The 27,018-nt window shown below is 49.4% G+C and overlaps 1 protein-coding gene across 1 annotated transcript in view; it reads left to right on the top strand.

Moving 5' to 3' along the window:
* trabd2a (TraB domain containing 2A) overlaps positions 1 to 27,018 on the top strand; it is a 112,063-nt gene that overhangs the window by 41,217 nt on the left and 43,828 nt on the right. Inside the window, exons 3-4 of the mRNA XM_046307148.1 lie at positions 14,481 to 14,627; positions 17,416 to 17,590. Coding sequence (XP_046163104.1) covers positions 14,481 to 14,627; positions 17,416 to 17,590 — 322 coding nt within the window. The remainder of the gene's footprint in view (positions 1 to 14,480; positions 14,628 to 17,415; positions 17,591 to 27,018) is intronic.

Consider the following 27,018-nt stretch of genomic DNA (forward strand, 5'->3'; position numbering starts at 1 on the left):
TTTGGCCCTAAACAGAGAGTACACAGCGGCAGAATACCTGACCACAGTGGCAGAATACCTGACCACTGTGACTGACCCAAACTTAAGGAAAGCTTTGACTATGTACAGACTCAGTGAACATAGCCTTGCTATTGAGAAAGATCATCGTAGGCAGACATGGCTCTCAAGAGAAGACAGGCTATGTGCTCACTGCCCACAAAATGAAACTGGAAACTGAGCTGCACTTCCTAACCTCCTGTCCAACATCCAACATATGACCATATTTGAGAGACATATTTCCCTCAGATTACACAGATCCACAAAGATTTCGAAAACAAATCCAATCTTGATAAACTCCCATATCTACTGGGTGAAATACCACAGTGTTCCATCACAGCAGCAAGATGGGTGACCTGTTGCCACAAGAAAAGGGCAACCAGTGAAGAACAAACACCATTGTAAATACAACCTATATTTATGTTTATTTATTTTCCCTTTTGTACTTTAACCATTTCCACATCAGTACAACATAATATATATATATATATAATATTACATTTGTACAGTCTTTATTATTTTGGAACTTTTGTGAGTGTAATGTTTACTGTTAACATTAAATGGTTTATTTCACTTTTGTTTATTATCTACTTCACTTGCTTTGGCGATGTTAACATATGTTTACCATGCCAATGAAGCCCCTTGAATTGAAAATTGAATTGAATTGAGAGAGAGAGAGAGAGAGAGAGAGAGAGAGAGAGAGAGAGAGAGAGAGAGAGAGAGAGAGAGAGAGAGAGAGAGAGAGAGAGAGAGAGAGAGAGAGAGAGAGAGAGAGAGAGAGAGAGAGAGAGAGAGAGAGAGAGAGAGAGAGAGAGAGAGAGAGAGAGAGAGAGAGAGAGAGAGAGAGAGAGAGAGAGAGAGAGAGAGAGAGAGAGAGAGAGAGAGACAGAGAGAGAGAGAGACAGAGAGACAGAGAGAGAGACAGAGAGAGAGAGAGAGAGACAGAGAGAGAGAGAGAGAGAGAGAGAGAGAGAGAGAGAGAGAGAGAGAGAGAGAGAGAGAGAGAGAGAGAGAGAGAGAGAGAGAGAGAGAGAGAGAGAGAGAGAGAGAGAGAGAGAGAGAGAGAGAGAGACAGAGAGAGAGAGAGAGAGAGAGAGAGAGAGAGAGAGAGAGAGAGAGACAGAGAGAGAGAGAGAGAGAGAGAGAGAGAGAGAGAGAGAGAGAGAGACAGAGAGACAGAGAGACAGAGAGAGGTGAGAGTTGAACGAATGACAGTTCCTCCTGTGATCCTTTCTCTGTTGGGGTCATGCTGTGGGTCAGTGGGTGCATTTTCCTCTTATTTTCCCTCTCTCTCTCTCGCTCGCTCGCTCTTTCTCTCTCATTACGTTTCTCTCTACTCTACTCTCCTCTCTCTCTCTCTCTCTCTCTCTCTCTCTCTCTCTCTCTCTCTCTCTCTCTCTCTCTCTCTCTCTCTCTCTCTCTCTCTCTCTCTCTCTCTCTCTCTCTCTCTGTCTCCCTCTCTCTCTCTCGCTCTCTCTCTCCTCTCTCTCTCTCTCTCTCTCTCTCTCTCTCTCTCTCTCTCTCTCTCTCTCTCTCTCTCTCTCTCTCTCTCTCTCTCTCTCTCTCTCTCTCTCTCTGTCTCCTCTCTCTCTCTCTCGCTCTCTCTCTACTCTCTCTCTCTCTCTCTCTCTCTCTCTCTCTCTCTCTCTCTCTCTCTCTCTCTCTCTCTCTCTCTTTCTCGTCTCTCTCTCAATTCAATTTTCAATTCAAGGGCTTTATTGGCATGGTAAACATATGTTAACATTGCCAAAGCAAGTGAAGTAGATCATAAACAAAATAGAAATAAACAATCAAATTGAACAGTAAACAATTACACTCACACAAGTTCCAAAAGATTAGAGACATTATAAATATACTATGTGCAAATAGTTAAAGTACAAAAGGGAAAATAAATAAACATTAATATGGGTTGTATTTACAATGGTGTTTGTTCTTCACTGGTTGCCCTTTTCTTTGTGGCAACAGGTCACACATCTTGCTGTTGTGATGGCACACTGTGGAATTTCACAGTGTGCCATCAAAATTCGATTTGCTTTCAAAAACATTGTGGGTCTGTGTAATCTGAGGGAAATATGTGTCTCTAGTGTGGTCATACACTTGGCAGGAGGTTAGGAAGTGCAGCTCAGTTTCCACTTCATTTTGTGGGTAGTGAGCACATAGCCTGTCTTCTCTTGAGAGCCAGGTCTGCCTATGACGACCTTTCTCAATAGCAAGGCTATACTCACTGAGTCTGTACATAGTCAAAGCTTTCCTTAATTTTGGGTAAGTCACAGTGGTCAGTAATTCTGCCGCTGTGTACTCTCTGTTTAGGGCCAAATAGCATTCTAGTTTGCTCTCTTTTTTTGTTAATTCTTTCCAACATGTCAAGTAATTATCTTTTTGTTTTCTCATGATTTGGTTGGGTCTAATTGTGTTGCTGTCCTGAGGCTCTGTTGGGTCTGTTTTGTGTTTGTGAACAAAGCTCCAGGACCAGCTTGCTTAGGGGGCTCTTCTCCAGGTTCATCTCTCTGTAGGGTGTGTTTGTGAACAGAGCTCCAGGACCAGCTTGCTTAGGGGGCTCTTCTCCAGGTTCATCTCTCTGTAGGGTGTGTTTGTGAACAGAGCTCCAGGACCAGCTTGCTTAGGGGACTCTTCTCCAGGTTCATCTCTCTGTAGGGTGTGTTTGTGAACAGAGCTCCAGGACCAGCTTGCTTAGGGGACTCTTCTCCAGGTTCATCTCTCTGTAGGGTGTGTTTGTGAACAGAGCTCCAGGACCAGCTTGCTTAGGGGGCTCTTCTCCAGGTTCATCTCTCTGTAGGGTGTGTTTGTGAACAGAGCTCCAGGACCAGCTTGCTTAGGGGACTCTTCTCCAGGTTCATCTCTCTGTAGGGTGTGTTTGTGAACAGAGCTCCAGGACCAGCTTGCTTAGGGGACTCTTCTCCAGGTTCATCTCTCTGTAGGGTGTGTTTGTGAACAGAGCTCCAGGACCAGCTTGCTTAGGGGACTCTTCTCCAGGTTCATCTCTCTGTAGGGTGTGTTTGTGAACAGAGCTCCAGGACCAGCTTGCTTAGGGGGCTCTTCTCCAGGTTCATCTCTCTGTAGGGTGGGTTTGTGAACAGAGCTCCAGGACCAGCTTGCTTAGGGGCTCTTCTCCAGGTTCATCTCTCTGTAGGGTGTGTTTGTGAACAGAGCTCCAGGACCAGCTTGCTTAGGGGCTCTTCTCCAGGTTCATCTCTCTGTAGGGTGTGTTTGTGAACAGAGCTCCAGGACCAGCTTGCTTAGGGGACTCTTCTCCAGGTTCATCTCTCTGTAGGGTGTGTTTGTGAACAGAGCTCCAGGACCAGCTTGCTTAGGGGGCTCTTCTCCAGGTTCATCTCTCTGTAGGGTGTGTTTGTGAACAGAGCTCCAGGACCAGCTTGCTTAGGGGACTCTTCTCCAGGTTCATCTCTCTGTAGGGTGTGTTTGTGAACAGAGCTCCAGGACCAGCTTGCTTAGGGGGCTCTTCTCCAGGTTCATCTCTCTGTAGGGTGTGTTTGTGAACAGAGCTCCAGGACCAGCTTGCTTAGGGGACTCTTCTCCAGGTTCATCTCTCTGTAGGTGGTTTCTTTGTTATGGAAGGTTTATGAATCACTTCCTTTTAGGTGGTTGCTGATTTAACGTCTCTTTCCTGGATTTTGATAATTAGCGGGTATCAGCCTAATTCTGCTCTGCATGCATTATTGGGTGTTTTACATTGTACACTGTTGATATTCTTGCAGAATTCTGCGTGCAGAGTCTCACTTTGGTGTTTGTCCCATTTTGTGAATTCTTGGTTGGTGAGCGGACCCCAGACCTCACAACCATAAAGGGAAATGGGTTCTATAACTGATTCAAGTATTTTTAGCCAGATCCTAATTGGTATGTCAAATTTTATGTTTCTTTTGATTGCATAGAATGCTCTTCTTGCCTTGTCTCTCAGATCGTTCACAGCTTTGTGGAAGTTACCTGTGGTGTTGATGTTTAGGCCAAGGTATGTATAGTTTTTTTGTGTGCTCTAGGGCAACGGTATCTAGATGGAATTTGTATTTGTGGTCCTGGCGACTGGACCTTTTTTGGAACACCATTATTTTGGTCTGACTGAGATTTACTGTCAGGTTAACCCCCTAAGAGTCGATTGACACACAGAAGTAGGCACTTTCTTTTAGGTAGTTTGAGTGGAGCGAAAGGATCCCACGAGGGCAGAATTTTATTTTATATATATTATATATATATATATATATATATATATATATATATATACACTACAGTATGTGGACACCTGCTCGTCAAACATCTCATTCCAAAATCATGGGCATTAGTATGGAGATGGTGCCCCCTTTGCTGCTATAACAGCCTCCACCCTTTTAGGAAGGCTTTCCACTAGATGTTGGAACATTGCTGATATAACAGCCTCTACTCTTCTGGGAAGGCTTTCCACTAGATGTTGGAACATTGCTGCTATAACAGCCTCTACTCTTCTGGGAAGGCTTTCCACTAGATGTTGGAACATTGCTGCTATAACAGCCTCCACTCTTCTGGGAAGGCTTTCCACTAGATGTTGGAACATTGCTGTGGGGACTTGCTTCCATTCAGCCACAGGAGTATTAGTGAGGTCAGGCACTGATGTTGGGCGATTAGGCCTGCCTCGCAGTCGGCTTTCCAATTCATCCCAAAGGTGTTCAATGGGGTTGAGGTCAGGGCTTTGTACAGGCTAGTCAAGTTCTTCCACACCAATCTCGACAAACTATTTCTGTATGGACCTCGCTTTGTGCACCGGGGCATTGCCTTGCTGAAACAGGAAAGGGCCTTCCTAAAACTGTTGCCACAAAGTTGGAAGCACAGAATCTTCTAGAATGACATTGTATGCTGTAGCATTAAGATTTCCCTTCACTGGAACTAAGGGCCCTAGCTCGAACCATGAAAGACAGCCCCAGACCATTATTTCTCCTCCACCAAACTTTACAGTTGGCACTGTGCATTGGGGCAGGTAGTGTTCTCCTGACATCCGCCAAACCCAGATTCGTCTTCAGCTCACTCCACAGGTTTTCAGTGGGGTTTAGGTCAGGGGACTGGGAATGTCATTGCAAAAGCTTGATTCTATGGTCAGTGAACCATTTTCGTGTGGATTTGGGGGTGTGCTTTGGATCGTTGTCCTGCTGGAAAATCCAACAGGTTTTAGCCTAAACTCTCCTGGTACTTGATGGAGCCCATGATGCCATTTATCCTGACAGGGTTCCCAGGGCCTTTGGAAGTAAAACATCCCCACAACATCACAGATCCACCACTATACTACACAGATCCACCACTATACTACACAGATCCACCACTATACTACACAGATCCACCACTATACTACACAGATCCACTATACTACACAAATCCACTATACTACACAGATCCACCACTATACTCCACAGATCCACCACTATACTACACATATCCACCACTATACTACACAGATCCACTATACTACACAGATCCACCACTATACTACACAGATCCACTATACTACACAGATCTGCCACTACACTGCACAGACCCACCACTATACTGCCCAGATCCACCACTATACTACACAGATCCACCACTATACTACACAGATCCTATCTACTACACAGATCCACTATACTACCCAGATCCACTATACTACCCAGACAGATCCACTATACTACCCAGATCCACTATACTACCCAGATCCACTATACTACCCAGATCCGCCACTATACTAGACAGATCCACTATACTACACAGATCCACTATACTACACATATCCACTATACTACACAGATCCACCACTATACTACATATCCACTATACTGCACATATCCACTATACTACACAGATCCACTATACTACACAGATCCACTCTACTACACCGATCCATGATACTACCCAGTGGGGATTAGGTTATTTTCTGCATGACCATGGTTCTTTTTACTCCAAACCCACCTTTTGTTGCCAATAAGCTCTATTTTAGTCTTATCAGACCATAGCACCTGGTTCCAATGACATTTAGCACTTACGTTTGTGTTCTGGTGACAGCAGAGGTCGTCTTCTGGCAACCCTTCCAAATAACTTGAGTTTTTCGTATTTAAAAAAAAAATTGAACCTTTATTTAACGAGGCAAGTCAGTTAAGAACAAACTCTTATTTACAACGACGGCCTACAGAGGTGGCGTGTAGTGATATTTTTGGAGTCTTTGTGTCCGTCACGTTCTGACCTTAGTTCTTTTGTTATGTCTTTGTTTTAGTGTGGTCAGGGTGTGAGTTGTCTGTTTGTTTTAGTATGGTCAGGGTGTGAGTTGTCTGTTTGTTTTAGTGTGGTCAGGGTGTGAGTAGTCTGTTTGTTTTAGTGTGGTCAGGGTGTGAGTAGTCTGTTTGTTTTAGTATGGTCAGGGTGTGAGTAGTCTGTTTGTTTTAGTGTGGTCAGGGTGTGAGTAGTCTGTTTGTTTTAGTATGGTCAGGGTGTGAGTAGTCTGTTTGTTTTACATTTACATTTACATTTAAGTCATTTAGCAGACGCTCTTATCCAGAGCGATTTACAAATTTTAGTATGGTCAGGGTGTGAGTAGTCTGTTTGTTTTAGTGTGGTCAGGGTGTGAGTAGTCTGTTTGTTTTAGTATGGTCAGGGTGTGAGTAGTCTGTTTGTTTTAGTATGGTCAGGGTGTGAGTAGTCTGTTTGTTTTAGTGTGGTCAGGGTGTGAGTAGTCTGTTTGTTTTAGTATGGTCAGGGTGTGAGTAGTCTGTTTGTTTTAGTATGGTCAGGGTGTGAGTAGTCTGTTTGTTTTAGTGTGGTCAGGGTGTGAGTTGTCTGTTTGTTTTAGTATGGTCAGGGTGTGAGTAGTCTGTTTGTTTTAGTATGGTCAGGGTGTGAGTAGTCTGTTTGTTTTAGTATGGTCAGGGTGTGAGTAGTCTGTCTGTTTTAGTGTGGTCAGGGTGTGAGTAGTCTGTTTGTTTTAGTGTGGTCAGGGTGTGAGTTGGGGTGGGTAGTCTGTTTTAGTATGGTCAGGGTGTGAGTTGGGGTGGGTAGTCTGTTTGTTTTAGTATGGTCAGGGTGTGAGTTGGGGTGGGTAGTCTGTTTTAGTATGGTCAGGGTATGAGTTGGGGTGGGTAGTCTGTTTGTTTTAGTATGGTCAGGGTGTGAGTTGGGGTGGGTAGTCTGTTTGTTTTAGTATGGTCAGGGTGTGAGTTGGGGTGGGTAGTCTGTTTTAGTATGGTCAGGGTGTGAGTTGGGGTGGGTAGTCTGTTTGTTTTAGTATGGTCAGGGTGTGAGTTGGGGTGGGTAGTCTGTTTGTTTTAGTATGGTCAGGGTGTGAGTTGGGGTGGGTAGTCTGTTTTAGTATGGTCAGGGTGTGAGTTGGGGTGGGTAGTCTGTTTGTTTTAGTATGGTCAGGGTGTGAGTTGGGGTGGGTAGTCTGTTTGTTTTAGTATGGTCAGGGTGTGAGTTGGGGTGGGTAGTCTGTTTGTTTTAGTATGGTCAGGGTGTGAGTTGGGGTGGGTAGTCTGTTTGTTTTAGTATGGTCAGGGTGTGAGTTGGGGTGGGTAGTCTGTTTGTTTTAGTATGCTCAGGGCGTGAGTTGGGGTGGGTAGTCTATGTTCGTTTTTCTATGTTGTGTTTATGTGTTTGGCCTGGTATGGTTCTCAATCAGAGGCAGGTGTCGTTAGTTGTCTCGTATTGAGAATCATACTTCGGCAGCCTTTCCCCACCTGTGTGATGTGGCAGGTGTCGTTAGTTGTCTCGTATTGAGAATCATACTTAGGCAGCCTTTCCCCACCTGTGTGATGTGGCAGGTGTCGTTAGTTGTCTCTGATTGAGAACCATACTTCGGCAGCCTTTCCCCACCTGTGTGATGTGGCAGGGTGTCGTTAGTCGTCTCTGATTGAGAACCATACTTCGGCAGCCTTTCCCCACCTGTGTGATGTGGCAGGGTGTCGTTAGTTGTCTCTGATTGAGAACCATACTTCGGCAGCCTTTCACCACCTGTGTGATGTGGCAGGTGTCATTAGTTGTCTCTGATTGAGAATCATACTTCGGCAGCCTTTCCCCACCTGTGTGATGTGGCAGGTGTCGTTAGTTGTCAGCCTTTCCCCACCTGTGTGATGTGGCAGGTGTCGTTAGTTGTCAGCCTTTCCCCACCTGTGTGATGTGGCAGGGTGTCGTTAGTTGTCAGCCTTTCCCCACCTGTGTGATGTGGCAGGTGTCGTCAGTTGTCTCTGATTGAGAATCATACTTCGGCAGCCTTTCCCCACCTGTGTGATGTGGCAGGTGTCGTTAGTTGTCTCTGATTGAGAACCATACTTCGGCAGCCTTTCCCCACCTGTGTGATGTGGCAGGTGTCGTTAGTTGTCTCTGATTGAGAACCATACTTCGGCAGCCTTTCCCCACCTGTGTGATGTGGCAGGTGTCGTTAGTTGTCTCTGATTGAGAACCATACTTCGGCAGCCTTTCCCCACCTGTGTGATGTGGCAGGGTGTCGTTAGTTGGCAGCCTTTCCCCACCTGTGTGTTGTGGCAGGGTGTCGTTAGTAGGCAGCCTTTCCCCACCTGTGTGATGTGGCAGGGTGTCGTTAGTTGGCAGCCTTTCCCCACCTGTGTGATGTGGCAGGTGTCGTTAGTTGGCAGCCTTTCCCCACCTGTGTGATGTGGCAGGTGTCGTTAGTTGGCAGCCTTTCCCCACCTGTGTGATGTGGCAGGGTGTCGTTAGTTGGCAGCCTTTCCCCACCTGTGTGATGTGGCAGGGTGTCGTTAGTTGGCAGCCTTTCCCCACCTGTGTGATGTGGCAGGGTGTCGTTAGTTGTCAGCCTTTCCCCACCTGTGTGATGTGGCAGGGTGTCGTTAGTTGGCAGCCTTTCCCCACCTGTGTGATGTGGCAGGGTGTCGTTAGTTGGCAGCCTTTCCCCACCTGTGTGATGTGGCAGGGTGTCGTTAGTTGGCAGCCTTTCCCCACCTGTGTGATGTGGCAGGGTGTCGTTAGTTGTCAGCCTTTCCCCACCTGTGTGATGTGGGTGATTGTTTCCTGCTTTGTTATTTGTGTCAACATTCAGGACTGTTTCGGTTTTCATTCACTTTGTTATTTTTGTATTGAGTCGTGTTCAGTCATTTAAGTCATTTAAGTCATTTAGCAGACGCTGTATCACGGACACTTACCACGCTGCATATTGGACCGATCCTAGCTACTCTTCCTCAGAAGACTATTGTAAATATACTGTGTCCATACATGTATATAGTATGTATAAATTTGAAAGAGAAGCTTAAGTGTTATTGTGCACTAGTGGGGGGGGGGGGTAGTGTTAGGGGAGGGGCTAGTGTTAGGGGGGGGTAGTGTTAGGGGGGGGGGTAGTGTTAGGGAAGGGGGCAGTGTTAGGGGGTAGTGTTAGGGAGGGGGTAGTGTTATGGGAGGGGGTAGTGTTAGGGGAGTGTTAGGGGAGTGGGGGTAGTGTTAGGGGGGTAGTGTTAGTGGAGGGGGTAGTGTTAGGGGAGGGGGTAGTGTTAGGGGAGGGGGTAGTGTTAGGGGAGTGTTAGGGGAGTGGGGGTAGTGTTAGGGGAGGGGGTAGTGTTAGGGGAGTGGGGGTAGTGTTAGGGGAGTGTTAGGGGAGTGGGGGTAGTGTTAGGGGAGGGGGTAGTGTTAGGGGAGTGTTAGGGGAGTGGGGGTAGTGTTAGGGGGGTAGTGTTAGTGGAGGGGGTAGTGTTAGGGGAGGGGGTAGTGTTAGGGAGGGGATAGTGTTAGGGGAGAGGGGGTAGTGTTAGGGGAGGGGGTAGTGTTAGGGGAGTGTTAGGGGAGTGGGGGTAGTGTTAGGGGGTAGTGTTAGGGGAGGGGGTAGTGTTAGCGGAGGGGGTAGTGTTAGGGGGAGGGGGTAGTGTTAGGGGAGTGTTAGGGGAGTGGGGGTAGTGTTAGTGGAGGGGGTAGTGTTAGGGGAGAGGGGTAGTGTTAGGGGAGGGGGTAGTGTTAGGGAGGGGGTAGTGTTAGGGGAGTGTTAGGGGAGTGGGGGTAGTGTTAGGGGGTAGTGTTAGTGGAGGGGGTAGTGTTAGGGGAGGGGGTAGTGTTAGGGGAGGGGGTAGTGTTAGGGGAGAGGGGGTAGTGTTAGGGGAGGGGGTAGTGTTAGGGGAGTGTTAGGGGAGTGGGGGTAGTGTTAGGGGGGTAGTGTTAGGGGAGGGGTAGTGTTAGCGGAGGGGGTAGTGTTAGGGGAGGGGGTAGTGTTAGGGGAGTGTTAGGGGAGTGGGGGTAGTGTTAGGGGGGGGTAGTGTTAGGGGAGTGTTAGGGGAGTGGGGGTAGTGTTAGGGGGGTAGTGTTAGTGGAGGGGGTAGTGTTAGGGGAGGGGGTAGTGTTAGGGGAGGGGGTAGTGTTAGGGGAGAGGGGGTAGTGTTAGGGGAGAGGGGTAGTGTTAGGGAAGTGTTAGGGGAGTGGGGGTAGTGTTAGGGGGTAGTGTTAGGGGAGGGGGTAGTGTTAGCGGAGGGGTAGTGTTAGGGGAGGGGGTAGTGTTAGGGGAGTGTTAGGGGAGTGGGGGTAGTGTTAGTGGAGGGGGTAGTGTTAGGGGAGAGGGGGTAGTGTTAGGGGAGGGGGTAGTGTTAGGGGAGTGTTAGGGAGTGGGGGTAGTGTTAGGGGGGTAGTGTTAGGGGAGGGGTAGTGTTAGGGGAGTGTTAGGGGAGTGGGGGTAGTGTTAGGGGGGGTAGTGTTAGTGGAGGGGGTAGTGTTAGGGGGTAGTGTTAGGGGAGGGGGTAGTGTTAGGGGAGAGGGGGTAGTGTTAGGGGAGGGGGTAGTGTTAGGGGATTGTTAGGGGAGTGGGGGTAGTGTTAGGGGGGTAGTGTTAGGGGAGGGGTAGTGTTAGAGGAGGGGGTAGTGTTAGGGGATGGGGTAGTGTTAGGGGAGGGGGTAGTGTTAGGGGGTAGTGTTAGGGGAGGGGGTAGTGTTAGGGGAGGGGGTAGTGTTAGGGGATTGTTAGGGGAGTGGGGGTAGTGTTAGGGGGGTAGTGTTAGGGGAGGGGGTAGTGTTAGAGGAGGGGGTAGTGTTAGGGGATGGGGGTAGTGTTAGGGGAGTGTTAGGGGAGTGGGGGTAGTGTTAGGGGGTAGTGTTAGTGGAGGGGGTAGTGTTAGGGGGGTAGTGTTAGGGGAGGGGGTAGTGTTAGGGGAGAGGGGGTAGTGTTAGGGGAGTGGGGGTAGTGTTAGGGGAGGGGGTAGTGTTAGGGGAGTGTTAGGGGAGTGGGGGTAGTGTTAGGGGGTAGTGTTAGTGGAGGGGGTAGTGTTAGGGGGTAGTGTTAGGGGAGGGGGTAGTGTTAGGGGAGAGGGGGTAGTGTTAGGGGAGGGGGTAGTGTTAGGGGGGTAGTGTTAGGGAGGGGGGTAGTGTTATGGGAGGGGGTAGTGTTAGGGGAGTGTTAGGGGAGTGGGGGTAGTGTTAGGGGGGTAGTGTTAGTGGAGGGGGTAGTGTTAGGGGAGGGGGTAGTGTTAGGGGAGTGTTAGGGGAGTGGGGGTAGTGTTAGTGGAGGGGGTAGTGTTAGGGGAGAGGGGGTAGTGTTAGGGGAGGGGGTAGTGTTAGGGGAGGGGGTAGTGTTAGGGGAGTGTTAGGGGAGTGGGGGTAGTGTTAGGGGGGTAGTGTTAGTGGAGGGGGTAGTGTTAGGGGAGGGGTAGTGTTAGGGGAGGGGGTAGTGTTAGGGGAGAGGGGTAGTGTTAGGGGAGGGGGTAGTGTTAGGGGAGTGTTAGGGGAGTGGGGGTAGTGTTAGGGGGTAGTGTTAGGGGGGGGGTAGTGTTAGCGGAGGGGGTAGTGTTAGGGGATGGGGGTAGTGTTATGGGAGTGTTAGGGGAGTGGGGGTAGTGTTAGGGGAGGGGGTAGTGTTAGGGGAGGGGGTAGTGTTAGGGGAGTGTTAGGGGAGTGGGGGTAGTGTTAGGGGGTAGTGTTAGTGGAGGGGGTAGTGTTAGGGGAGGGGGTAGTGTTAGGGGAGGGGGTAGTGTTAGGGGAGAGGGGGTAGTGTTAGGGGAGGGGGTAGTGTTAGGGGAGTGTTAGGGGAGTGGGGGTAGTGTTAGGGGGTAGTGTTAGGGGAGGGGTAGTGTTAGCGGAGGGGGTAGTGTTAGGGGAGGGGGGGTAGTGTTAGGGGAGTGTTAGGGGAGTGGGGGTAGTGTTAGTGGAGGGGGTAGTGTTAGGGGAGAGGGGGTAGTGTTAGGGGAGGGGGTAGTGTTAGGGGAGTGTTAGGGGAGTGGGGGTAGTGTTGGGGGGTAGTGTTAGGGGAGGGGGTAGTGTTAGGGAGTGGGGAGTGGGGGTAGTGTTAGGGGGTAGTGTTAGTGGAGGGGGTAGTGTTAGGGGGGTAGTGTTAGGGGAGGGGGTAGTGTTAGGGGAGAGGGGTAGTGTTAGGGGAGGGGGTAGTGTTAGGGGATTGTTAGGGAGTGGGGGTAGTGTTAGGGGGGTAGTGTTAGGGGAGGGGGTAGTGTTAGAGGAGGGGGTAGTGTTAGGGGATGGGGTAGTGTTAGGGGAGGGGGTAGTGTTAGGGGGGTAGTGTTAGGGGAGGGGGTAGTGTTAGGGGAGGGGGTAGTGTTAGGGGATTGTTAGGGAGTGGGGGTAGTGTTAGGGGGTAGTGTTAGGGGAGGGGGTAGTGTTAGAGGAGGGGGTAGTGTTAGGGGATGGGGGTAGTGTTAGGGGAGTGTTAGGGGAGTGGGGGTAGTGTTAGGGGGGTAGTGTTAGTGGAGGGGGTAGTGTTAGTGGAGGGGGGTAGTGTTAGGGGAGGGGTAGTGTTAGGGGGAGGGGGTAGTGTTAGGGGAGTGGGGGTAGTGTTAGGGGAGGGGGTAGTGTTAGGGGAGTGTTAGGGGAGTGGGGGTAGTGTTAGGGGGTAGTGTTAGTGGAGGGGGTAGTGTTAGGGGAGGGGGTAGTGTTAGGGGAGAGGGGGTAGTGTTAGGGGAGGGGGTAGTGTTAGGGGATTGTTAGGGGAGTGGGGGTAGTGTTAGGGGGGTAGTGTTAGGGGAGGGGGTAGTGTTAGAGGAGGGGGTAGTGTTAGGGGATGGGGTAGTGTTAGGGGAGGGGGTAGTGTTAGGGGGGTAGTGTTAGGGGAGGGGGTAGTGTTAGGGGAGTGTTAGGGGAGGGGGTAGTGTTAGGGGGTAGTGTTAGGGGAGTGGGTAGTGTTAGGGGGGTAGTGTTAGGGGAGGGGGTAGTGTTAGGGGGAGGGGGTAGTGTTAGTGGAGGGGTTAGTGTTAAGGGAGGGGGTCGTGTTAGGGGGTAGTGTTAGAGGAGGGGGTAGTGTTAGGGGAGTGTTAGGGGAGTGGGGGTAGTGTTAGGGGGGTAGTGTTAGTGGAGGGGGTAGTGTTAGGGTCGTGTTAGGGGAGTGTTAGGGGAGGGGTAGTGTTAGGGGATGGGGGTAGTGTTAGGGGAGTGTTAGGGGAGTGGGGGTAGTGTTAGGGGGGTAGTGTTAGTGGAGGGGGTAGTGTTAGGGGGGTAGTGTTAGGGGAGGGGGTAGTGTTAGGGGGAGAGGGGGTAGTGTTAGGGGAGTGGGGTAGTGTTAGGGGAGGGGGTAGTGTTAGGGGAGTGTTAGGGGAGTGGGGGTAGTGTTAGGGGGGTAGTGTTAGTGGAGGGGGTAGTGTTAGGGGGGTAGTGTTAGGGGAGGGGGTAGTGTTAGGGGAGAGGGGGTAGTGTTAGGGGAGGGGTGTAGTGTTAGGGGATTGTTAGGGGAGTGGGGGTAGTGTTAGGGGGTAGTGTAGGGGGAGGGGTAGTGTTAGAGGAGGGGGTAGTGTTAGGGGATGGGGTAGTGTTAGGGGAGGGGGTAGTGTTAGGGGGTAGTGTTAGGGAGGGGGTAGTGTTAGGGGAGTGTTAGGGGAGGGGGTAGTGTTAGGGGGTAGTGTTAGGGGAGTGGGTAGTGTTAGGGGGGTAGTGTTAGGGGAGGGGTAGTGTTAGGGGAGGGGGTAGTGTTAGTGGAGGGGTTAGTGTTAAGGGAGGGGGTCGTGTTAGGGGGTAGTGTTAGAGGAGGGGGTAGTGTTAGGGGAGTGTTAGGGGAGTGGGGGTAGTGTTAGGGGGGGGGTAGTGTTAGTGGAGGGGGTAGTGTTAGGGTCGTGTTAGGGGAGTGTTAGGGGGGGGTAGTGTTAGGGGAGGGGGTAGTGTTAGGGGAGTGTTAGGGGAGTGGGGGTAGTGTTAGGGGGTGTAGTGTTAGTGGAGGGGGTAGTGTTAGGGGGTAGTGTTAGGGGAGGGGGATAGTGTTAAGGGAGGGGGTAGTGTTAGGGGAGTGGGGGTAGTGTTAGGGGGGGGGTAGTGTTAGTGGAGGGGGTAGTGTTAGGGGAGGGGGTAGTGTTAGGGGGGGTAGTGTTAGGAAAGCCTTTTTTATTGATTAATGTAGTCAATGTGATTCCCTACCTCTTATTATTGATTCATGTAGTCATTGTGATTCCCTACCTCTTAACATTGATTAATGTAGTAAATGTGATTCCCTACCTCTTAATATTGATTCATGTAGTCAATGTGCATATCTTCCTCATCTCCAGGTGATCTTTGCCCTGAACCAGACCCTTGTACAGCAGGAGAGTGTGAGAGCAGGCAGTCTGCAGGGCTCCTATACCACTGAGGACCTCATCAAGCACTACAACTGTGGAGACCTCAACTCCATCATCTTTAACCACGACACCTCTCAGGTCAGTTACGACCACCCTGACCCCGTTACTCCTAACCCCTAACACTAACAACCCCTAACACTAATGACCCCTAAAACTAATGACCCCTAACACTAATGACCCCTAACACTAATGACCCCTAACACTAATGACCCCTAACACTAATGGTGGTCCTGTAGCTCAGTTGGTAGAGCATGGCGCTTGTAACGCCAGGGAAGTGGGTTCAATCCCCGGGACCACCCATACGTAGAATGTATGCACACATGACTGTAAGTCGCTTTGGATAAAAGCGTCTGCTAAATGGCATATATTATATTATATATTATTATTATTATATTATAATGACCCCTAACACTAATGACCCCTAACACTAATGACCCCTAACACTAATGACCCCTAACACTAATGACCCCAAACACTAATGACCCCTAACACTAATGACCCCTAACACTAATGACCCCAAACACTAATGACCCCAAACACTAATGACCCCAAACACTAATGACCCCTAACACTAACGACCCCGAATACTAACGACCCCGAACACTAATGACCCCTAACACTAACGACCCCGAACACTAACAACCCCGAACACTAATGACCCCTAACACTACAATTGTGGAGACCTCAACTCCATCATCTTCAACCACGACACCTCTCAGGTCAGTTACAACCACCCTGACCCCAACCTCTGACCTCTGACCCTTTAATTCAGACCTCTAACCATGTCCTTACCTCTGACCCCTAACCTCTATCCCTGACCCCAACCCCTGACCCATAACCCCAAACCCTGAGCTCTAACCCTTATCCTGTCATAACCCTGTCCCTACCCTGTCGTAAACCTGTCCTATCCCTGTCTCTACCCTGTCCCTACCCTGTCCTATCCCTGTCCTAACCCTGTCCAACCCTGTCCTAACTCTGTCCTAACGTTGTCCTCACCCTTTCCTAACCCTGTCCCCACCCTGTTTGACCTTGTCCCAACCCCGTCCTAACGTTGTCCTCATCCTGTCCCCACACCGTCTGTCCTTGTCTTAACACTGTCCTAACCCTGCCTTTACCCTGTCCTAACCCTGCCTTTACCCTGTCCTAACACTGTCCTAACCCTGCCTTTACCCTGTGCTAACACTGTCCTAACCCTGCCTTTACCCTGTCCTAACCCTGCCCTTACCCTGCCCTTACCCTGTCCCTAACCCTGTCCCTACCCTGTCCTAACCCTGTCCTAACCCTGTCCCTAACCCTGTCCCTAACCCTGTCCCCACCCTGTCCCTACCCTGTCCTAACCCTGTCCGACCTTGTCCTAACCCTGCCTTACCCTGTCCTAACCCTGTCCTAACCCTGTCCCCACCCTGTCCCCACCCTGTCCCTATCCTCTCTTAACCCTGTCCCTACCCTGTCCTAACCCTGTCCTAACCCTGTCTGACTTTGTCCTAGCCCTGCGTTACCCTGTCCTAACCCTGTCCAAACCCTGTCCCTACCCTGTCCCTACCATGTCCTAACCCTGTCCCCACCCTGTCCTACCCTGTCCCTACTCTGTCCCTACCCTGTCCCTACCATGTCCTAACTCTGTCCCTACCCTGTCCTAACCATGTCCCCACCCTGTCCCTACCCTGTCCCAACCCTGTCCCCACCCTGTCCCTACCCTGTCCTAACCCTGTCCCTACCCTGTCCCTACCCTGTCCCTATCCTGTCCCTAACCCTGTCCCCACCCTGTCCTAACCCTGTCACTACCCTGTCCCTACCCTGTCCCTACCCTGTCCTAACGCTGTCCCCACCCTGTCCTACCCTGTCCCTACCCTGTCCCCACCCTGTCCTAACGCTGTCCCTACCCTGTCCCTACCATGTCCTAACCCTGTCCCCACCCTGTCCTACCCTGTCCCTACCCTGTCCCTACCCTGTCCCTACCCTGTCCCCACCCTGTCCCTACCCTGTCCCTACCATGTCCTAACCCTGTCCCCACCCTGTCTTACCCTGTCCCACCCTGTCCAAACCCTGTCCCTACCCTGTCCCTACCATGTCCTAACCCTGTCCAAACCCTGTCCCTACCATGTCCTAACCCTGTCCCCACCCTGTCCTACCCTGTCCCTACCCTGTCCCCACCCTGTCCAAACCCTGTCCCCACCCTGTCCCTACCATGTCCTAACCCTGTCCCTACCCTGTCCTAACCCTGTCCCCACCCTGTCCCTACCCTGTCCTAACCCTGTCCCTACCCTGTCCCCACCCTGTCCTAACCCTGTCCCTACCCTGTCCTAACACTGTCCCTAACCTGTCCCTACCCTGTCCTAACCCTGTCCCTACCCTGTCCTAACCCTGTCCCTACCCTGTCCTAACACTGTCCCTACCCTGTCCTAACCCTGTCCCCACCCTGTCCCTACCCTGTCCTAACCCTGTCCCTACCCTGTCCCCACCCTGTCCTAACCCTGTCCCTACCCTGTCCTAACACTGTCCCTACCCTGTCCCTAACCTGTCCTAACACTGTCCCTACCCTGTCCCTAACCTGTCCTAACACTGTCCCTACCCTGTCCCTAACCTGTCCCTACCCTGTCCCTAACCTGTCCCTACCCTGTCCCTAACCTGTCCCTACCCTGTCCCTAACCTGTCCCTACCCTGTCCCTAACCTGTCCCTAACCTGTCCCTACCCTGTCCCTAACCTGTCCCTACCCTGTCCCTACCCTGTCCCTAACCTGTCCCTACCCTGTCCCTAACCTGTCCCTACCCTGTCCAAACCCTGAGCAGCTAAAATGTAATCATTACGTTGTGCTTACTAGAGTGTAATATGTCCATTATGACAATGCAAATCATCCCTCTGCAGGTCCCCAACTTCAACAACGTGACCCTGCGCCCCAGCGAACAGATAACGGCCCAGGAGATAGACAGCTACTTCAGACAGGAACTGATCTACAAGAGGAACGACAGGATGGGGAACAGGGTCAAGACTCTGATGGAAGAACACCCTGAAAACAGCTTCTTCTTCGCCTTCGGAGCAGGTCAGTGAGGATGATGATGATGATGATGATGATGATGTGCTATTATCTGCTGGACAACAGGAAGAGTAGCTGCTGGCTTGGCAGGAACTAATGGGGATCCATAATAAACCCCTGGTAGAGTAGCTGCTGCCTTGGCAGGAACTAATGGGGATCCATAATAAACCCCAGGAAGAGTAGCTGCTGCCTTGGCAGGAACTAATGGGGATCCATAATAAACCCCAGGAAGAGTAGCTGCTGGCTTGGCAGGAACTAATGGGGATCCATAATAAACCCCAGGAAGAGTAGCTGCTGCCTTGGCAGGAACTAATGGGGATCCATAATAAACCCCAGGAAGAGTAGCTGCTGCCTTGGCAGGAACTAATGGGGATTCATAATAAACCCCAGGAAGAGTAGCTGCTGCCTTGGCAAGAACTAATGGTGATCCATAATAAACCCCTGGTAGAGTAGCTGCTGCCTTGGCAGGAACTAATGGGGATCCTTAATACATACAATAACAAATGGGGATGTTGATTGCACCCTGAGTTCTACTACCCTCTTCTAAATGTCAGATATGATGGGAAAGGATCATGATTTCTCGGTTGGTGTGTTTAAGCCTACAACAATGTAGTGGTTTGCCTTTCTAATGATTGGGCCCACTTGACCATTGATTGATTCAGTATAGAGCTATGAAAAGTGAATCATCTTTACATGAGCAGACTGTATATCTCCTCTCTCTCTCCTTCACTCCCTGGGGCGGTGGTAAAACACTTCTCCAAGGCCTGAAGTCATACATCTACACCCCAAATCGCAACCTACTCCCTGTGTGCTCTGGTCTAAAGTAGTGCACTATATAGGGAATAGGGTTCCATAGGGCTCTGGTCTAAAGTAGTGCACTATATAGGGGAATAGGGTTCCATAGGGCTCTGGTCTAAAGTAGTGCACGATATAGGGAACAGGGTTCCATAGGGCTCTGGTTAAAAGTAGTGTAATGTAGTCCTTCTCTTTGACCTGCGACCTCTGTTGGCTGGATGTATTGTAGTCCTTCTCTTTGACCTTCCGATCGACCTCTGTTGCCTGGATGTATTGTAGTCCTTCTCTTTGACCTCCGACCTCTGTTGGCTGGGATTCGTACTGCAATGTTCTCAGTTTTAGGGTTGAAATTCAGAAATCCACTTGTTGTCACATTGTTTGGTTCATTTAACTGAGACTTGGAAACTGAGCAGGTTTAAAGAGGGTAAAGAGGGTGTGAACTTTGGAGAGTTCATGTTGAAGGAGCTACGAGAGCAGAGGGTCGAGGGCTGAGAGCTGAGGCCTGAGGGCTGAGAGCGGAGTGCCGGGGGTTGAGAGCTGAAGGCTGAGATCTGAGGGCTGAGAGCGGAGGGCCGGGGGCTGAGGGCTGTGGCTACTCCTGCCAAGTCTCATTCTGGAGAGTTAGGACCCTTTCTCTGCCACTCTTACCACACACCACCTCCTCTCCTCCACTACCCCCTGCCCACCTCCTCTCCTCCACTACCCCCTGCCCACCTCCTCTCCTCCACTACCCTCCGCCCACCTCCTCTCCTCCACTACCCCCTGCCTACCTCCTCTCCTCCACTACCCCCTGCCTACCTCCTCTCCTCCACTACCCTCCGCCCACCTCCTCTCCTCCACTACCCTCCGCCCACCTCCTCTCCTCCACTACCCTCCGCCCACCTCCTCTCCTCCACTACCCTCCGCCCACCTCCTCTCCTCCACTACCCTCCGCCCACCTCCTCTCCTCCACTACCCTCCGCCCACCTCCTCTCCTCCACTACCCCCTGCCTACCTCCTCTCCTCCACTACCCCCTGCCTACCTCCTCTCCTCCACTACCCTCCGCCCATCTCCTCTCCTCCACTACCCTCCGCCCACCTCCTCTCCTCCACTACCCCCTGCCTACCTCCTCTCCTCCACTACCCTCCGCCCACCTCCTCTCCTCCACTACCCCCTGCCTACCTCCTCTCCTCCACTACCCCCTGCCCACCTCCTCCCCTCCACTACCCTCCGCCCACCTCCTCTCCTCCACTACCCCCTGCCTACCTCCTCTCCTCCACTACCCCCTGCCCACCTCCTCCCCTCCACTACCCTCCACCCACCTCCTCTCCTCCACTACCCCCTGCCCACCTCCTCCCCTCCACTACCCCCGGCCCACCTCCTCCCCTCCACTACCCCCGGCCCACCTCCTCTCCTCCACTACCCCCTGCCCACCTCCTCTCCTCCAACTACCACCTCACCATGTTTTGTATCTGTAATCATGTTTTACAGCTGCATATAAAGTGCTGCTTCCCAGAGGTGTGAACTGAGGCCTTGAGAGGATATCGTCACTTTTAGTTAATGATGACCAGCACCAGCCAAAGTGTGCGTGCGTGTGTGTGTGTGTTCATATGTGTGTGTGTGTTCATATGTGTGTGTGTGTTTTCATATGTGTGTGTGTGTGTTGAGTTCTGAGGAGGGTTTAAAGGGACACTTCACCCGCTCCTCAAGAAATGCTGGTTGCCGTGACAAAAGTCAAACGTGAGTTGGCTTGGGGGTGTGGTTCGATATGGGGTATTTTTTGGGGTGTGTCCTTGCCACCGCTAAGACACACCCATCTGTCAGAACCCGTAGCTGTTTCCTCCTGCTCCATCACAACATGGGGCGGCAGGTAACCTAGTGGTTAGAGCGTTGGAAGATCTGTTGCAAGAAATGTTGCAAGATCGAATCTCCGAGCTGACAAGGTAAAAATCTGTCTTTCTGCCCCTGAACAAGGCAGTTAACCCACTGTTCCTAGACCAGTTAACCCACTGTTCCTAGACCAGTTAACCCACTGTTCCTAGACCAGTTAACCCACTGTTCCTAGACCAATTAACCCACTGTTCCTAGACCAGTTAACCTACTGTTCATAGACCAGTTAACCCACTGTTCCTAGACCAGTTAACCCACTGTTCCTAGACCAGTTAACACACTGTTCCTAGACCAGTTAACCCACTGTTCCTAGACCAGTTAACCCACTGTTCCTAGACCAGTTAACCCACTGTTCCTAGGCCAGTTAACCTACTGTTCCTAGACCAGTTAACCTACTGTTCCTAGACCAGTTAACCCACTGTTCCTAGACCAGTTAACCCACTGTTCCTAGACCAGTTAACCCACTGTTCCTAGACCAGTTAACCCACTGTTCCTAGACCAGTTAACCCACTGTTCCTAGACCAGTTAACACACTGTTCCTAGACCAGTTAACCCACTGTTCCTAGACCAGTTAACACACTGTTCCTAGACCAGTTAACCCACTGTTCCTAGACCAGTTAACCCACTGTTCCTAGACCAGTTAACCCACTGTTCCTAGACCAGTTAACCTACTGTTCCTAGACCAGTTAACCCACTGTTCCTAGACCAGTTAACCCACTGTTCCTAGACCAGTTAACCCACTGTTCCTAGACCAGTTAACCCACTGTTCCTAGACCAGTTAACCCACTGTTCCTAGACCAGTTAACCCACTGTTCCTAGACCAGTTAACCCACTGTTCCTAGACCAGTTAACACACTGTTCCTAGACCAGTTAACACACTGTTCCTAGACCAGTTAACCCACTGTTCCTAGACCAGTTAACCCACTGTTCCTAGACCAGTTAACCCACTGTTCCTAGACCAGTTAACCCACTGTTCCTAGACCAGTTAACCCACTGTTCCTAGACCAGTTAACCCACTGTTCCTAGACCAGTTAACACACTGTTCCTAGACCAGTTAACACACTGTTCCTAGACCAGTTAACCCACTGTTCCTAGACCAGTTAACCCACTGTTCCTAGACCAGTTAACCCACTGTTCCTAGACCAGTTAACCCACTGTTCCTAAACCAGTTAACCCACTGTTCCTAGACCAGTTAACACACTGTTCCGAGACCAGTTAACACACTGTTCCTAGACCAGTTAACCCACTGTTCCTAGACCAGTTAACCCACTGTTCCTAGACCAGTTAACCCACTGTTCCTAGACCGTCATTGTTCTTAAATGAATTGCCAAGTGAAATAAAAAGCCAAATAAAAACTCTTGCAGGTTGAGTTCAATAACTACAGGCAGATGTATGGTGAGGTCTTCGCAATCAAATCAAATTGTATTGGTCACATACACATGGTTAGCAGATGTTCATGCCAGTGTAGCGAAATGCTTGTTCTTCTAGTTTCCGACTATGCAGTAATAGCTAACAATGAATCTAACAAATATACAGTAAATACAGTCGTGGCCAAAAGTTTTGAGAATGACACGAATATTAATTTTCACAAAGTCTGCTGCCTCCGTTTGTATGATGGCAATTTCCAGATTGTTATGAAGAGTGATCAGATGAATTGCAATTAATTGCAAAGTCCCTCTTTGCCATGCAAATGAACTGAATCCCCCAAAAAAACATTTCCACTGCATTTCAGCCCTGCCACAAAAGGACCAGCTGACATCATGTCAGTGAATCTCTTATTAATACAGGTGTGAGTGTTGACGAGGACAAGGCTGGAGATCACTCTGTCATGCTGATTGAGTTCGAATAACAGACTGGAAGCTTCAAAAGGAGGGTGGTGCTTGGAATCATAGTTCTTCCTCTGTCAACCATGGTTACCTGCAAGGAAACAGGTGCCGTCATCATTGCTTTACACAAAAAGGGCTTCACAGGCAAGGATATTGCTGCCAGTAAGATTGCACCTAAATCAGCCATTTATCGGATCATCAAGAACTTCAAGGAGAGCGGTTCAATTGTTGTGAAGAAGGCTTCAGGGAGCCACTTCTCTCCAGGAAAAACATCAGGGACGGACTGATATTCTGCAAGAGGTACAGGGATTGGACTTCTGAGGACTGGGGTAAAGTCATTTTCTCTGATGAATCTCCTTTCCGATTGTTTGGGGCATCCGGAAAAAAGCTTGTCTGGAAAAGACAAGGTGAGCGCTACCATCAGTCCTGTGTCATGCCAACAGTAAATCATCCTGAGACCATTCATGTGTGGGGTAGCTTCTCAGCCAAGGGAGTGGGGTCACTCACAATTTTGCCTAAGAACACAGCCATGAATAAAGAGTGGTACACATCCTATGAGAGCAACTTCTCCCAACCATCCAGGAACAGTTTGGTGACGAACAATGCCTTTTTATTTTATTTTATTTTATTTTATTTCACCTTTATTTAACCAGGTAGGCTAGTTGAGAACACCTTTATTTAACCAGGTTGTCTAGTTGAGAACACCTTTATTTAACCAGGTAGGCTAGTTGAGAACACCTTTATTTATCCAGGTAGGCTAGTTGAGAACAAGTTCTCATTTGCAACTGCGACCTGGCCAAAATAAAGCATAGCAGTGTGAACAGACAACACAGAGTTACACATGGAGGAAACAATTAACAAGTCAATAACACAGTAGAAATGGGCAGTCTATATACAATGTGTGCAAAAGGCATGAGGAGGTAGGCGAATAATACAATTTTGCAGATTAACACTGGAGTGATAAATGATCAGATGGTCATGTACAGGTAGAGATATTGGTGTGCAAAAGAGCAGAAAAGTAAATAAATAAAAAACAGTATAAGAACAGTATGGGAATGAGGTAGGTGAAAATGGGTGGGCTATTTACCAATAGACTATGTACAGCTGCAGCGATCGGTTAGCTGCTCGGATAGCTGATGTTTGAAGTTGGTGAGGGAGATAAAAGTCTCCTTTTCCAGCATGATGGAGCACCTTGCCATAAGGCAAAAGTGAGAACTAAGTGGCTCGGGGAACAAAACATCGATATTTTGGGTCCATGGCCAGGAAACTCCCCAGACCTTAATCCCATTGAGAATTTGTGGTCAATCCTCAAGAGGCAGGTGGACAAACAAATCCCCACAAATTCTGACAAACTCCAAGCATTGATTATGCAAGAATGGGCTGCCATCAGTCAGGAAGTTCATTGACAGCATGCCAGGGGGAGGTTGCAGAGGTCTTGTTTTGTGTTGGACCCCAGGAAGAGTAGCTGCTGTTTTTGCAACAGCTAATGAGGATCCTAATAAAATGTGACCGACCGGCTCGATTCGGGTCTTATGTAATAAACATTTGTAATTGTATTTTTTTTACATTGGATAAAACAAGAAAATGTTATATCATACACTACAGACCCTGGTTCGATGCTCGGGAGTCCCATAGGGCGGCACACTGTTTTTATGTTATCCAGAGCGTTGGTGTCTGCAGCTGAGTTGCTGGCAACAATTTAATTATGATTTTATTTTGTTGTCAACGTTTACTGCCACAGGCCATATTCAACGGGTGTTGAGTAAATATATAATAATAATAATATATGCCATTTAGCAGACGCTTTTATCCAAAGCGACTTACAGTCATGTGTGCATACATTCTACATATGGGTGGTCCCAGGAATCGAACCCACTACCCTGGCGTTACAAGCGCCATGCTCTACCAACTGAGCTACAGAAGGACCACGAGTGTTCGTAAATGTGTCAGTTATTCTGTGCTCTGGCACACTCAGACGAGAGCGCTCTGATATCAGAGTAGATTGACAGAGCGAATTACCAGCTACATAAACATAAACATTCTATTGAAATAGTTACTTGCATAGTGGAGTCTTTTGTTTAGACATGTAGCTTGCTAGCTAAACAACGAACCATAATCTCAACTCGTAACGTTACAACTCTGCATGAATCTGCAGGTAGCTAACCAACCAGGTTCCATGTTAGCTTGCTAATATTAGGCTATAACTAGCAATGCAAATGGGTCTGAGATACGAATCATATTACTACACAGATCATACATGTAACGTTAGCTAGCGAGCCAACCGGCTAACGTTAGCTAGCGAGCCAACCAGCTAATGTTAGCTAGCGAGCCAACCAGCTAACGTTAACTAGTGAGCCAACCAGCTAACGTTAGCTAGCGAGCCAACCAGCTAATGTTAGCTAGCGAGCCAACCAGCTAACGTTAGCTAGCGACCCAAACCAGCTAACGTTAACTAGCGAGCCAACCAGCTAACGTTAGCTAGCGAGCCAACCAGCTAACGTTAGCTAGCGAGCCAACCAGCTAACGTTAACTAGCGAGCCAACCAGCTAACGTTAACTAGCGAGCCAACCAGCTAACGTTAGCTAGCGAGCCAACCAGCTAACATTAGCTAGCGAGCCAACCAGCTAACGTTAGCTAGCTAACAATACACTTTCACTTGAAATGAAAATGACTTTCTGACAAAAGTAGACGTGTGTCGGAGTCTTAGTGTATCTGGAGTTCTGTTGGTGATGGAATGAGGCTCATTCTTCAAATCACCTGGGCTGTCCACACCGCAGATTGATGGAACGAGGCTCATTCTTCAAATTACCTGGGCTGTCCACACCGCAGATTGATTAATTAGTTGATGGAATGATTAGCCCTAACTCTTCAGTATGATCAAGCATTAGAGGTGTTGTGTTAATGGAGCTTAGATAAGAGTTGAGGATGAAAATATATTGTTTCCATACGTTTTAGTTCCATAATGTCTTTTGCTGTTGCTGAACATTTGCACATGGCTGTTTAATTAACCCTGCCCGTGTTGTGTTGAATTGTCACTGTTTCTGTGAAGAATGTAGAGTAGCAAAGGGGGCTAGTTGAGACCTTCGAGGTCTTCACAGTCTGGTGACTGTGGAGCCTACAGGAAGTCTGGAAGTGAAAGCAGAGACGAACTAATAGGTCTGCCCGTCTAACAAGGACTACGTTTAGTTATCCCCCCCTTGTCCCAGAGGGTTATTTACAAGGGTCTTGTCCACTAAGGTGAGTGAAACTGATCTGCTTGTTCCGTTCAGCCCAGGAGGCTGCTAAGAGGCAACACCCCCCTTTGACTCCGAGAGAGATGAAGAGACAGAGTTACCCCTCAGACTGCAAGCTCACTGTTTCACAGGGAGTGTGTGGAGTAGAGTGAGAAAGAGAGATAGGAGGAGGGAGGGGAGATGGGGAGAAAGAAAGAAAGAGACAGGGAGAGGGACAGAGAGATGGAGAGGGGGGGGTATAGAGATTGTGAGAGGGGGGAGATGGAAAGAGTGAGGGAAAGAGATGGAGAGAGGGGGAGGGAGAGAGAGAGATGGCGAGAGAGAGGAGGGGAGGGATCTGTTCCTAATGACTCCCCAGAGGAGATGGTGAGAAGTAAAGTGAGAGTCAAGGTTAGGAACAGGGTCTTGGGAGGGTCCACAGGGCCACAATGGACCCCTTCATTACGAAGCAGAGGCCCCTCAAGGCTCTACACTGCTCAGGAACATCAGCTGTAGGAACAGGCCTTATGAGACCCTCATCGCTTGTCCAACTTGTCTTGTAACAGAGAGAAATCAACCACACCAGCACTAAAGTCAGTCCTATTTTGAGACCATCTACAGCCCTGGCTGACAGAGGGTATTTTAACACGTTGTTTAAAGTACACTGAGAATTTAAAAAGCTTTTTTTTCTTCTTTTATTAGTCACCATTGAGCTGTGCCTTCTCCGGTTGCTACTGAGAGTTGAGCTTTGCCCTTAAAAAAAAAAAATTCTGACACGATCTCTTGTTGTAGTTCAGTTCAACCTAACAAATACATGTCTACTTTAACTTGTGTAAATGTCATCAGGAACATTTGGAAAACAAGAGCCGCGCCTATTTTGTTTACATGCAGCCAGAGACAACATCCAACTCCCAAAATGGCACCCTATTCCCTGCCTAGTGCCCCATGGGCCCTGGTGCAGTGTAGTGCACTATGAAGGGAATAGGGTGCCATTTGGGACACAAAAAAAGATTGCTTGGCTGCGGCTCTCTGCCTGAGTGAATAATGTGGAAACTGGCGTGTGTTTATCTCAGTCAATGGGGTGAGAAATGTGCCCTAATGTTGTTTGGGTTTCAGCGCGTTGTATCTTGGAGCCCATTTAGTTACGTCTGTAGAATGACAGTTGGATGCAGCCCATTTAGTTACGTCTGTAGGATGACAGTTGGATGCCATTTAGTTACGTCTGTAGAATGACAGTTGGAGCCCATTTAGTTACGTCTGTAGGATGACAGTTGGATGCAGCCCATTTAGTTACGTCTGTAGAATGACAGTTGGAGCCCATTTAGTTACGTCTGTAGGATGACAGTTGGATGCAGCCCATTTAGTTACGTCTGTAGGATGACAGTTGGATGCAGCCCATTTAGTTACGTCTGTAGAATGACAGTTGGAGCCCATTTAGTTACGTCTGTAGGATGACAGTTGGATGCAGCCCATTTAGTTACGTCTGTAGAATGACAGTTGGAGCCCATTTAGTTACGTCTGTAGGATGACAGTTGGATGCAGCCCATTTAGTTACGTCTGTAGGATGACAGTTGGATGCAGCCCATTTAGTTACGTCTGTAGAATGACAGTTGGAGCCCATTTAGTTACGTCTGTAGAATGACAGTTGGATGCCATTTAGTTACGTCTGTAGGATGACAGTTGGATGCCATTTAGTTACGTCTGTAGGATGACAGTTGGATGCCATTTAGT

Source organism: Oncorhynchus gorbuscha, linkage group LG16 (genome assembly GCF_021184085.1).
Source record: "Oncorhynchus gorbuscha isolate QuinsamMale2020 ecotype Even-year linkage group LG16, OgorEven_v1.0, whole genome shotgun sequence".
NCBI classification, from domain to species: domain Eukaryota; kingdom Metazoa; phylum Chordata; class Actinopteri; order Salmoniformes; family Salmonidae; genus Oncorhynchus; species Oncorhynchus gorbuscha.